This window comes from Saccopteryx bilineata, chromosome 2, assembly GCF_036850765.1.
Source record: "Saccopteryx bilineata isolate mSacBil1 chromosome 2, mSacBil1_pri_phased_curated, whole genome shotgun sequence".
Lineage (NCBI taxonomy): Eukaryota > Metazoa > Chordata > Mammalia > Chiroptera > Emballonuridae > Saccopteryx > Saccopteryx bilineata.
In genome coordinates this window covers 276,744,123-276,755,861 of record NC_089491.1, presented here as the reverse complement: position 1 = coordinate 276,755,861, position 11,739 = coordinate 276,744,123, and the positions used below count along the sequence as shown (strand labels likewise).

The 11,739-nt window shown below is 45.2% G+C and overlaps 1 protein-coding gene across 1 annotated transcript in view; it reads left to right on the top strand.

Moving 5' to 3' along the window:
- The first annotated feature begins 4,418 nt into the window (after nt 1-4,418).
- Nucleotides 4,419-11,739, top strand: part of CHFR (checkpoint with forkhead and ring finger domains) — a 37,541-nt gene continuing 30,220 nt past the window's right edge. Inside the window, exons 1-2 of the mRNA XM_066260920.1 lie at nt 4,419-4,720; nt 9,691-9,790. Of these exons, the coding sequence (XP_066117017.1) occupies nt 4,420-4,720; nt 9,691-9,790 (401 nt within the window). The 5' untranslated portion in view covers nt 4,419. The remainder of the gene's footprint in view (nt 4,721-9,690; nt 9,791-11,739) is intronic.

Genomic DNA, 11,739 nt, shown 5'->3' with positions numbered 1-11,739 from the left:
GTAAAATGCTAACCTGGAATGCTGAGGTTGCCGGTTCAAAACCCCAGGCTTGCCCAGTCAAGACACATATGATAAGCAACTACTACCAGTTGATGTTTCCCACTCTTCTCCTCTAAAATAAAATGTTAAAGTCTTAAAAAAAATAAATTAAAAAAATATATATATACATACACATATATATATACATATATATATATATGGAGTTTGTCCTTGAATCAAGATATTGTTGACATCCTGTCAGAGACTGACTTAGAATTCTAAGATTAACTTAATATTTTAATTTACTTAATATCTGTATCATTACATTTAGGTATTTATTGATAATCTATTAGAGGTGCCCAACAAAGAGAATGTAGCTATAGAAGCAGTCACTGCTGAGATGAAGAGAAATACAACTGACATTTGTAACTTGAGATTTCTATCATTAAAATATTTATTTAAAAAGTATCAAGCTCAGTCCTGGCTGGTTGCTCAGTGGTAGAGTGTTGGCTTGGCCTGTGGAAGTCCCAAGTTGGGTTCTCAGACAGGGCACACAGAGAAGTGACCTTCTGCTTCTCCACTCCTTCCTTTCCCTCTCTCTTCCCCTCCAGCTATGGCTCAGTTGGCTCTAGAGAGTTGGCCTCCGGTGCTGAAGATGGCTAGATGGCTTCAGCCTCAGGCCTAAAAGAATGGCTCCAGTGGCAACTAAGTAACAGCCCCATATGGGCAGAGCATTGCCCCCTAGTGGGCTTGCCCGGGTGTGTGTGTGTGTGTGTGTGTGTCTCTCTCTCTCTCTCTCTCTGGGTTGGGGTGCATGTGGGATTCTGTCTCTCTGCCTCCCTTCCTCTCACTTAAAAAAAAATTCTCAAACTCAAACACAAAAAGAAGAGGGATGTTGATTACCTTTCTGGTATTTGTTAGTGATCATGTAAAGGGGCATTTGAACCACAGCTGCTGCCACCACAGCCATCCAAATGGCAGTGGGTTAATGCCCAAAACATGATCACAGGACAGTGTAGGCAGAATCAAGTTCCATACATTTACAGATTTTAAAAAAAAATTATTTTAGAGGAAGAGGGAGAGAAACATCAACTTGTTGTTCCACCTATTTATGCATTCCTTGGTTGTTTCTGGTATGTGCCCTGATCCGGGTCCAAACGAGTAACCTTGGCAGATAGGGATGACGCCTCTAACCAACTGAGCTACCCAGCCAGGAAGGTCCACACATTTATCCTATTGTGTATTATGTTTGTATGAAGCAGAATGTGTCAAGTGATGATGTCTGAGATCTGAGATGGGCCGTGCTTCCCATACGAGGAGGAGGAGGTAAATAGTAAAAAGGCTGTTCCTTTGGTGAAGCGCAGTCTCTGTGGGCTGCTGACTTTCGCTTCCACTGACAGTGCATCTGAGGGTTAAAGGGGCTGTAACAGCTCAGGATACTTCCCTCTGGGCTGTATTTGAAAAGAAAACCTCTGTGCCCATATGATTACTGAGTAAACTATTTGACGAATCAGTATGTGTGAGTGATCTTTTTTTTTTTTTAAGATTTTATTTATCCATTTTCATTGGAGAGAGAGAGAGAGAGAGGAAAAAGATAGAACAGAGGGAGGAGCAGGAAGCATCAACTCTCATATGTGCCTTGACCAGGCAAGGCTAGGGTTTTTTGAACCGGCAACCTTAGCATTCCAGGTCGACGCTTTATCCACTGAGCCACCACAGGTCAGGCCTGTGTGAGTGATCTTTAGGAACAATAAACTCTGGCTTCCATTCCAGCTCAGTTTCCCAAACCTGCTCTTAACTCCCACAAGTTTCCATCACGTTATGATCAGCTACACCTAAAACTCAAGTGAAAAGCACCTCTCAATTCAGTTGCTGGCTGTGTTGATTTAGTGCATCGTCAAGCCCTTCACTCAGCTGGCTGGGGTAAGGCATCTGTGCAGAGGGAAAATGGTTGCTTTTTTCCAAACTAAACTTGGGGACTCCCCTAGTCCTATTAGGCTTAAACAAATAGAACACTTGCAGCTTAGCTGTACCAAGAACATAATTTCCAAGAAAAATAGAGATTAATTATTAAATACAAAATGCTTGTATATGGTAACTAACATAAGTGACTGAAAACATTTTTTTTTTTTTGTATTTTTCTGAAGCTGGAAACGGGGAGAGACAGACAGACTCCCGCATGCGCCCGACCGGGATCCACCTGGCACGCCCACCAGGGGCATGCTCTGCCCATCAGGGGGCGATGCTCTGGCCCTCCGGGGTGTCGCTCTGTCGCAACCAGAGCCACTTTAGCGCCTGGGGCAGAGGCCAAGGAGCCATCCCCAGCGACCGGGCCATCTTTGCTCCAATGGAGCCTCGGCTGCAGGAGGGGAAGAGAGAGACAGGAAGGAGAGGGGGAGGGGTGGAGAAGCAGATGGGCGCTTCTCCTGTGTGCCCATCTGGCTGGAAATCGAACCCGGGACCTCTGCACGCCAGGCTGACGCTCTACCATTGAAACAACATTTTATTTAAAGGTAGGAGTTGTATTAAATGGGGTGTATCTGTGGGCTTACAAAGAGTTTTCCCCTAAAACTCTTCCCTCAGAATTGCTCCTTACATTCAAGACAATTCACCATGGGAAATATTTTTTTCCTCCTTATTATAGAAATCACAAACACACAGTATGCAGTAAAACATCATAAATGCACAGGTACCTACTAATTATAGATATGACAATAGCCTCTACCTTATTTTTTCATATCATTCTTTTGGTGAAGCATTTTGAAGAAAATTATAATTATGACATTTCATCCCTAAATACTTTTAGTATTATCTCTGAGAAAAGACATTGTCCTGCCTGACCAGGTGGTGGCGCAGTGGATGGAGCGTCTGACTGGGATGCCAAAGACCCAGGTTCGAGACCCCGAGGTCGCCAGCTTGAGCGCGGGCTCATCTAGTTTGAGCAAAAAGCTCACTAGCTTGGACCCAAGGTCGCTGGCTTGAGCAAGGGGTTACTTGGTCTGCTGAAGGCCCGTGGTCAAGGCACATATGAGAAAGCAATCAATGAACAACTAAGGTGTCGCAATGCGCAACGAAAAACTAATGATTGATGCTTCTCATCTGTCCCTGTCTATCCCTCTCTGACTCTGTCTCTATTAAAAAAAAAAAAAAAGACAAGACATTGTCCTGCATAACTTCGATAGTGTAACTACACCCAACAAAAGCAAGAAGAACCTCATATTGTCCAGTAACTCAAGGGAATAGAGCTGGCTCAATGGATTGAGCAGCTGCCGGGTGTGCGGTTGGTCCCACAACATCAGCCTCAGGCGCTAAAAATAGCTCCGTTGATCTAGCATGGACCCCTAAAGGGGGTTGCCCAGTGGATCCCTGACGGGGCAAATGTGGGAGTCTGTCTCATTATCTCCCCTCCTCTCATTAGGGAAAAAAAAAAGAAAGAAAAACATTTCTCAAGAACTTAACTATTGCCTGACCAGGCGGTGGCACAGTGGATAGAGCGTCGGACTGGGATGTAGAGGATCCAGGTTCGAGACCCCGAGGTCGCCGGCTTGAGCGCGGGCTTATCTGGTTTGAGCAAAAATCCCACCAGCTTGAACCCAAGGTCGCTGGCTCCAGCAAGGGGTTACTCGGTCTGCTGAAGGCCTGCAGTCAAGCCACATATGAGAAAGCAATCAATGAACAACTAAGGTGTTGCAACGCGCAATGAAAAACTAATGATTGATGCTTCTCATCTCTCTCCGTTCCTGTCTGTCCCTGTCTATCCCTCTCTCTGACTCACTCTCTGTCTCTGTAAAAAAAAAAAAGAAAAAAAAAAAAAGAACTTAACTATTGTAAAGGCATTATCACTCTACCTGGAGCACAAGCTGGGTGAAGGGGTTATATTTAAGTACTTAATCATTTAGAATAGTTCCCTTGTGAGATACAACAAAATGAAGGGCTCCCTCACTTGTGAAATAAAAAACGAAAACTTTTTTTCTCTGTTACGCCGTACGACAATATTGACCTGAAATTACTCACCTGAAATAACGATAATAGGGTAGAAATGGATCTCAAATTTTAACACGGCTTTTCTCCTAGGACTCTGTCAAACTGGTTGAACCTTGCGTACCTCACTGCACTTCCATACGCCTTTGATAATTTGATAATTTGAGTCGATGCCCGCTCTCCAAGTTACTACGTCCCTTTTGCCCAAACTTAACATGGCGCCGGCAAAAGCTACTCTGGAGATCCGCGAAAACGCAGTCCTCCGTACCAGCATCAAACATGGCGTTCAGACCCACAGCCTTCCATCTGCGCACGATCCTCTGGCCCCCACATGCCCACTCTCTATGGCCACTGTGGGTTCCACTCTAGCCGCGCGGAGCTCGATGGGTGCCGTCGCCAGCCAATTGCAGGGCGCGAAAGGCACTGGCCCCGCCTGGCTGATCAGCTGAGGCTTCCGCGATGTCTGTTGACAGCGGCAGCGCGGCCGGTTCCGGGTTCGGCGCGGGGCGGGGGCTAAGCCGCGCGGCGTGGTCTGGCGGCGGGGGCACTGAGGTCCGGAGGCGGCGGGGTACGGCAGCGAGCCGCAACGTGTCCCGACGTCTCCGGGTCTTGGCCGATGTGAATCCGATGGAACAGCCTGGGGAAGGCGAGAAGCCGCTTCAGCAGCAGCCGTGGGGGAGGCTCCTCCGCTTGGGCGCGGAGGAGGGCGAGCCGCATGTCCTTCTGAGGAAACGGGAGTGTACCATCGGGCGGAGGCGAGGTGCTGGCCGAGGGCTGGGGTGGGGGTGGAGGGTGGTGACCGGTGCGTAGGGCGCGGACCCGGAGCCGGCGAACCGTGCCCACCGGCCGTGGGAGGGAGGGCCTAGGCGGGGCGCCGCGCGGACCAGTGTTTCTCTTGAGAGCGGCCATTGACTCTCTGGGTGCGCCCCGCCGCGTCCGCGTGCCTCCTGCAGGTTGCTCTGTCTTCGGAATCCCCCTGTTCGGGAGGGCTGTGATTTGACCCTCGGTGCGCAGTCTCCTCCGCCTCTGGCCCGCACAGAGGGTCTCCTCTGACCTCCGTGTCATAACGGCGTTAGGGACCAGTCCGAGGGGAGGTCGCTGGAAAACTCAGAGCTTTGTGGACATTTAAATAACGCGCTCTTGAACAACCAGTGGGTTAGAAAATGCACAGGGAAATGAGAATGGACCAAAACGTACGGGAGGCAGCGAAAGCAGTGCTTACAGGGACATGTGTAGCGGAGGGCCCTTCATTAAAAAAAACAAAAAACTTAAGTCCTCGTTGCTAAACCAGAGGGAAGGTGCCCGCCCCCGCACTGCCTGCCCTGGCGGCCTTGGGTGCCGTTGACCTCCTCCCTGCTTCCCTACAGGGAGAGCAGTGCACTGGTCAGGCCGAAAATCTGTTTAGTTTATTTGCATACTTGTTTAAAAAGAATGAGAAAGATTACTGTTTAAAATCAGATGTTTTTGGTTTTATATTACCCCTTAGGATGGACTTTTCAGCTGTTTTAGGTTTCAGTTCTTTTTTATTTTTTTTAATCTCAATATCAACTTCTTTTACAACTTCGGAAGTGCTTACATATCATTAGAAACTTTTGAAAAACTATGTGGGTGGGGATCCTCGGGTTAGGACACAAGTTACCTTCCTACCACGCTGACATTGACATAACTCAAATTTTGGTGTAAGTCTAAACACACCCTAGCCTAAGTCATTGACCTATCCTAACACAGTTGTAAAGTCATCATCTACAGTGGTAGTCAACCTGGTCCCTACCACCCACTAGTGGGCATTCCAGCTTTCATGGTGGGCGGTAGCGGAGCAACCAAAGTATAAATAAAAAGATAGATTTAACTATAGTAAGTTGTTTTATAAAGACTTATTCTGCCAAATTTAGCAAAAATCCGACATAAAGTACTTGGTAAGTAATTATTATTATATGCTTTAACTTGCTGTAACTCTGCTTTATAAATTTTATAAAGTTACTTCCCTACTTTATAAATCACCATTACTGTGGAACCGGTGGGCAGTTAGAAAATTTTACTACTAACAGAGATACAAAGGTGGGCGGTAGGTATAAAAAAGTTGATTACCCCGATCTAGAACATAAAAACACAGCTAAGCCACAGAAAAAGGGAAAGGACATAAATATACTGTACTGTACACTGAACTGTAGTAACAGAAGAAATGACAAAAAAATGAGTGTAAAAATAGCTGTTGGCGTAAACTGAAACATTCATGTCTCAATTTTTTTACATTTTTATAGGTGTGAGCCTGTAAACTTAAAACATTGTATGTTGAGACTGTCCTTACCAGAGGACCTCTTGTAATTGTAATTGATGTAATTGGAAGTTTGGTGAAGGCCATGGAACTGCTGGATTTTCACTTGGCATTGTGCTAACAACTTATCTTTCTGTGCCTTTGTACTCATTACATAGTCACTGGAAAGGTTAAGTGAGGTTACTTGTGTGAAGTGCTTAGGAGGGGTCTGATTTAGAGTTAGCCATTGTAACTATAATAGAATATTATAATAATGTCATTTTCATGTTAATACAAGGAGCAAAAATGTATTGAGTTCATCTGCTTCATAATAGAAGTCCTTCCACTGAATGTATTAACTTTGCCAGTAAAACCTACAGTTGCTGTATTAGTACTTCTGCTCAGGCTGCCCTAACAAAGCACACCACAGATGAGGAAGCTTAAACAGAAACTTACTTCTCTCAATCCGGCAACTGGGAAGTCCAAGACTAAGATGTCAATTGGTTTGTTTCCTGGTGAGAGCCCTTTCTCTGGATTGCTGCTTCTAGCTGTCCTCACAGGCTGGACAGAGAGAGTGCCTGGTGTTGCTTCTTATAAGGTCACAGCCCTCTCAGATTAGAGTCTACCCTCACCTCCCATAGGCCCTATCTCCAAATACAGTCATGTTGGGGTCAGGGCTTCAACATGAATTTTAGGGGTATTCCATAAGAGTTCAAAGACTGGCCTGACCAGGTGCTGGCGCAGTGGATAGAGCGTCGGACTAGGAATGCGGAAGACCCAGGTTTGAGACCCCGAAGTTGCCAGTTTGAGCGCGGGCTCATCTGGCTTGAGCAAAAAGCTCACCAGCTTGGACCCAAGGTCCCTGGCTCGAGCAAGGGGTTACTCAGTCTGCTGAAGGCCCGCAGTCATTTCACATACGAGAAAGCAATCAATGAACAATAAGGTGTCACAACGAAAAACTGATGATTGATGCTTCTCATCTCTCTCCGTTCTGTCTGTCCCTGTCTATCCCTCTCTTTGACTCTCTGTCCCTGTAAAAAAAAAAAAAAAAAAGTTCGAGGACTGTATTTATTATGAAACAATCATACATCTGCTATGTACAAGGCATTATTTGAAGGGAAAGGGAGAGCCAAGTTTACATGTGGGGAGGGAGATGAGGACCTTGCTTTCCCAAAGAGATTCCCTTTCTTGGTAAGTGATAGAAATGTGCCCCAACCATGTGACTTTTAACCAGCTGAATGACAAGCAGGGCACATGCCAAGAGTAGAACTTCAGCACTAAGTATCTCAGTTCCAAATTAGAATGCTGATGTTCTAGTGAGCAGAAGCCTGTTCCAAACCCACTTACAAGTCACATAATGTGACTGGGGCTGAATCTGGGGCTTGAGGAGAAGGTCCTTTTGACTGTGCTCAGTGCAATGGGGAGATCTGGAACACAGATGAAATTAGCCTAGATAAATGTAACGGCACTTCTCATATTGTAGAATGCTGGTGCACATAACCTTTCTAATACTTGAGGTTTATAGAGGCATCATTTGCATATGGTCAACGTCACCCTTTTGTTCAGTGAGTTTTTTGGTTTTTTTTTTTTTTTTTGCGTTTTTCTGAAGCTGGAAACTGGGAGGCAGTCAGACAGACTCCCGCATGTGCCCGACCGGGATCCACCCGGCATGCCCACCAGGGGGTGATGCTCTGCCCATCTGGGGTGTCGCTCTGTTGCATCCAGAGCCATTTTAGCGCCTGAGGCAGAGGCCACAGAGCCATCCTCAGCGCCTGGGCTATCTTTGCTTCAATGGAGCTTCGGCTGCGGGAGGGGAAGAGAGACAGAGAGGAAGGAGAGGGGGAGGGGTGGAGAAGCAGATGGGTGCTTCTCCTGTGTGCCCTGGCCGGAAATCGAACCCGGGACTCCTGCACGCCAGGCCAACGCGCTACCACTGAGCCAATCGGCCAGGGCCTGTTCAGTGAGTTTTAAGAAATGGAACCACTGCTATAGTTACCCCAGGAAGTTCCCTGATGACCCTTTGGAGTCACTTTCCTCCCCTCAACCCCAACTCAGGGCAACCACCAATCTGATTTCTATCCCTATAGTTATGCCTTTTCTAGAATGTCATCTATGTAGAATCATACAGATTCCATCACAGTCTTTTATATCTGGCTTCTTTGTCTTACGTAATGCTTTTGAGATTTATCCTTTGCCATTGTATGTATCAGTAGTTCTCTTCTGTCACTGAGTAGCATTTCATTTAGATGTACAACCATTTGTTTATTCACCATCAGTTGATGGACATGATATTGCTTCCCACATTACGTTATTTAAAAATAAAGCTACTGTAGCCTGACCTGTGGTGGCTGAGGGGATGGAACATCAACCTGAGTGCTGAGGTTGCTGGTTTGAAACCCTGGGCTTGCCCGGTCAAGGCACATAAAGGAAACAACTATTATGAGTTGATGCTTCCTGCTTCTCCCCTGCACCGCCTGGTCAGGCTAAGTGATTAGATATTAAAAACCTGAAAGCTGCCTGACCAGGCGGTGGCGCAGTGGATAGAGTCGGACTGGGATGCCGAGGACTCAGGTTCGAGACCCCGAGGTAACCAGCTTTTGCGCGGGCTCATCTGGTTTGAGCAAAGCTCACCAGCTTGGACCCGAGGTCTCTGGCTCGAGCAAGGGGTTACTTGGTCTGCTGAAGGCCCACGGTCAAGGCACATATGAGAAAGCAATCAATGAACAACTAAGGTGTCCCAACGAGAAACTGATGATTGATGCTTCTCATTTCTCTCTGTTCCTGTCTGTCTGTTCCTATCTATCCCTCTCTCTGACTCTCTCTCTGTCTCTGTAAAAAAAATAAAAATAAACAAAAAGAAAAACCTGAAAGCTTTTATTCTTTAGATCTAGAGAGAACAAAATATTTGAGGATTTTTCCATTGTATTTTATGAGAATATAAGGATTGTGTTTACTGTAGCTTCATCTTTAATATTTCTTAAACAAATACATGTGCCTACTATAATTTGTTCAGTCATATATTCTGAGACTGTTATTGCTCCAATTTTATATGGTTTATGAAACCTTAGGTTACACAGAGAAGAAATTAAGGACTAAGTTAAGATACTGAAGAACTACATAACTAAACTCTTTAGTATTTTAAAGTTCTTTATTATTTATTAGATTTGCATATGAGTACATATTGTAAAATTTTTACCCAGAAGCTGTTGCTGCTTAGCTGGAGGTAATGAGGTATCCTGTCCCCAATGAGGAGTCGGGAAGGTTTAAGACAGAGTTCCTAATCCCTTTACTTTGGATTAGCACAAATCCTTTAAAAGTTTTTCTTTGTACCTTGCTTGATTAGATGTTGTTTCCTGAAGTGCATACAATATGGGCCCTGATTTCTAGTCACATGCAGACATACCCTGGTTAAGCAAAGGGTTGTATTGTGTGTGCTACCTACAGTCATACTCCAGGTGTCCCCCTTTGTGTTTTAGGTTGTGACCTTTCATTTCCTGGCAATAAACTGGTCTCTGGAGACCACTGTAAAATTAGAGTGGATGAAAAATCTGGTCAGGCGTCTCTGGAAGATACCAGGTAAGCTCTTTCTGAACTTTTCTGTGTCCTCTTATAGCTCAGGAACCTGATTTGAAGCAGTGACTGTGGAGAAGAAACAAGGGTTAGTTTCTGTAACACACTAGTTGGACAGGCCTTTAAGGTATTAGGAAATGTACTTTCTGCTCTCCAGGATGGGATACTTAGTGACAGTTGGGTGTAAACAACCCTTCTTGAGTGTATTCAAATTTAAGCAAAAATATCTCAGAAATCAGACTTAAAAGACAGTGAAAAAGTTTTGTTTTTTTGCAAACCTACTTAAGTTAGATTTCTTTCCCCCAAATCAATAAAAAATATTTAAAAAAATTAATTCTTATACAACATTAGAAGAACATAAAAGAAAAAAGCTTTCTAATATTCCTGTTACCAATTAAAAATGCATATATGTTTATTTTACATTAATGAGATTCTAGTCTGTATCCTGTCATTGAATGTGCTTTTTTCAACTTATAATGTCTATGGAGTACTTGACATCTCAGTGCATCTAATTCCATCTCATTGTTTCATTATTATTACGTAATAATGGGAACTTATTATTTTGACTTTTTTTTTTTTTTTTTTACAGGGACAGAGAGATAGAGTTAGAGAAAGAGATAGATAAGGACAGACAGGAACGGAGAGAGATGAGAAGCATCAATCATCAGTTTCTCGTTGTGACACCTTACTTGTTCATTGCTTGCTTTCTCATATGTGCCTTGACCATGGGCCTTCAGCAGACCGAGTGACCCCTTGCTTGAGCCAGCAACCTTGGGTCCAAGCTGGTGAGCTTTTTGCTCAAGCCAGTGAGCCCGCACTCAAGCTGGCAACCTCGGGGTCTTGAACCTGGGTCTTCTGCATCCCAGTCTGACGCTCTATCCACTGTGCCACCACCTGGTCAGGCTTGACTTTTTTTTATATAAGTAACACTGCAGTGATCGTCAAACTCTTCGCATTCCTATTTGATTATTTTCTTTGGATAAACTTATAGGATGGAATGCTGTGTCAGAATGTGCCTATTTTAGCTGGTGGCAGTGGCAGATGACTTTCAGCAGTATGCTGAGAATGTCCTTCCCACCAGATAAGTTTTTTTATTTTTGTAAAGGTCAGGAGCTGTGAGATTCCTTAGTAACTAACAGTTTTATGGACTGCAGACTAGGAATTGGGATTTTTTTTTCTTTTTCTTTTTTTTTTACAGGGACAGAGAGAGAGGGATAGGGACAGCAGACAGGAACGGAGAGAGATGAGAAGCATCAATCATCAGTTTTTCATTGTGCGTTGCAACACCTTAGTTGTTCATTGATTGCTTTCTCATGTGCCTTGACCGTGGGCTCTCGGCAGACTGAGTAACTCCTTGCTCCAGCCAGCGACCTTGGGTCCAAGCTGGTGAGCTTTTTCCTCAAGCTAGATGAGCCCGCGCTCAAGCTGGTGACCTTGGAGTCTCGAACCTGGGTCCTCTGTATCCCAGTTCGATGCTCTATCCACTGCGCCACCGCCTGGTCAGGCAGGAATTGGGATTTATTCAGAGTCCTGGCACGGCTGTCCCTATTGTCATAGGTGGCAGGTGAAGTTTAATGTCCAATTACAGCCATCCTCCTGTGCCAGGTCCTGGCTCTCTTGCACAAACTGTGTGACAGTATTAGCTTCCTGTAGCTGCTGTAACAAATTACTGCAAACTTAGTGGCTTAAAACAACACAAATTCATGACCTTAGAGAGCTGGAAGCCCAAGTTCAACTCAGATCTCATTGGACTAATGTCAGGGTGTGAGCAGGGCTGGCTCCTATGGTCTCGAGGGGAGAATCTGTTCCTTACCATTTCCAGCTCCTAGGGCCTGCTGCATTCCTTGGTGAGGTGCAGGAGGGAAAAGAGCTAGTCCAGGCAGAAGGAACCACAGGCGCTCTGCATGGTCAGACGAGCAGTGGTGCAGATCTGGGCAGTAGACCAGAGCAGGAGG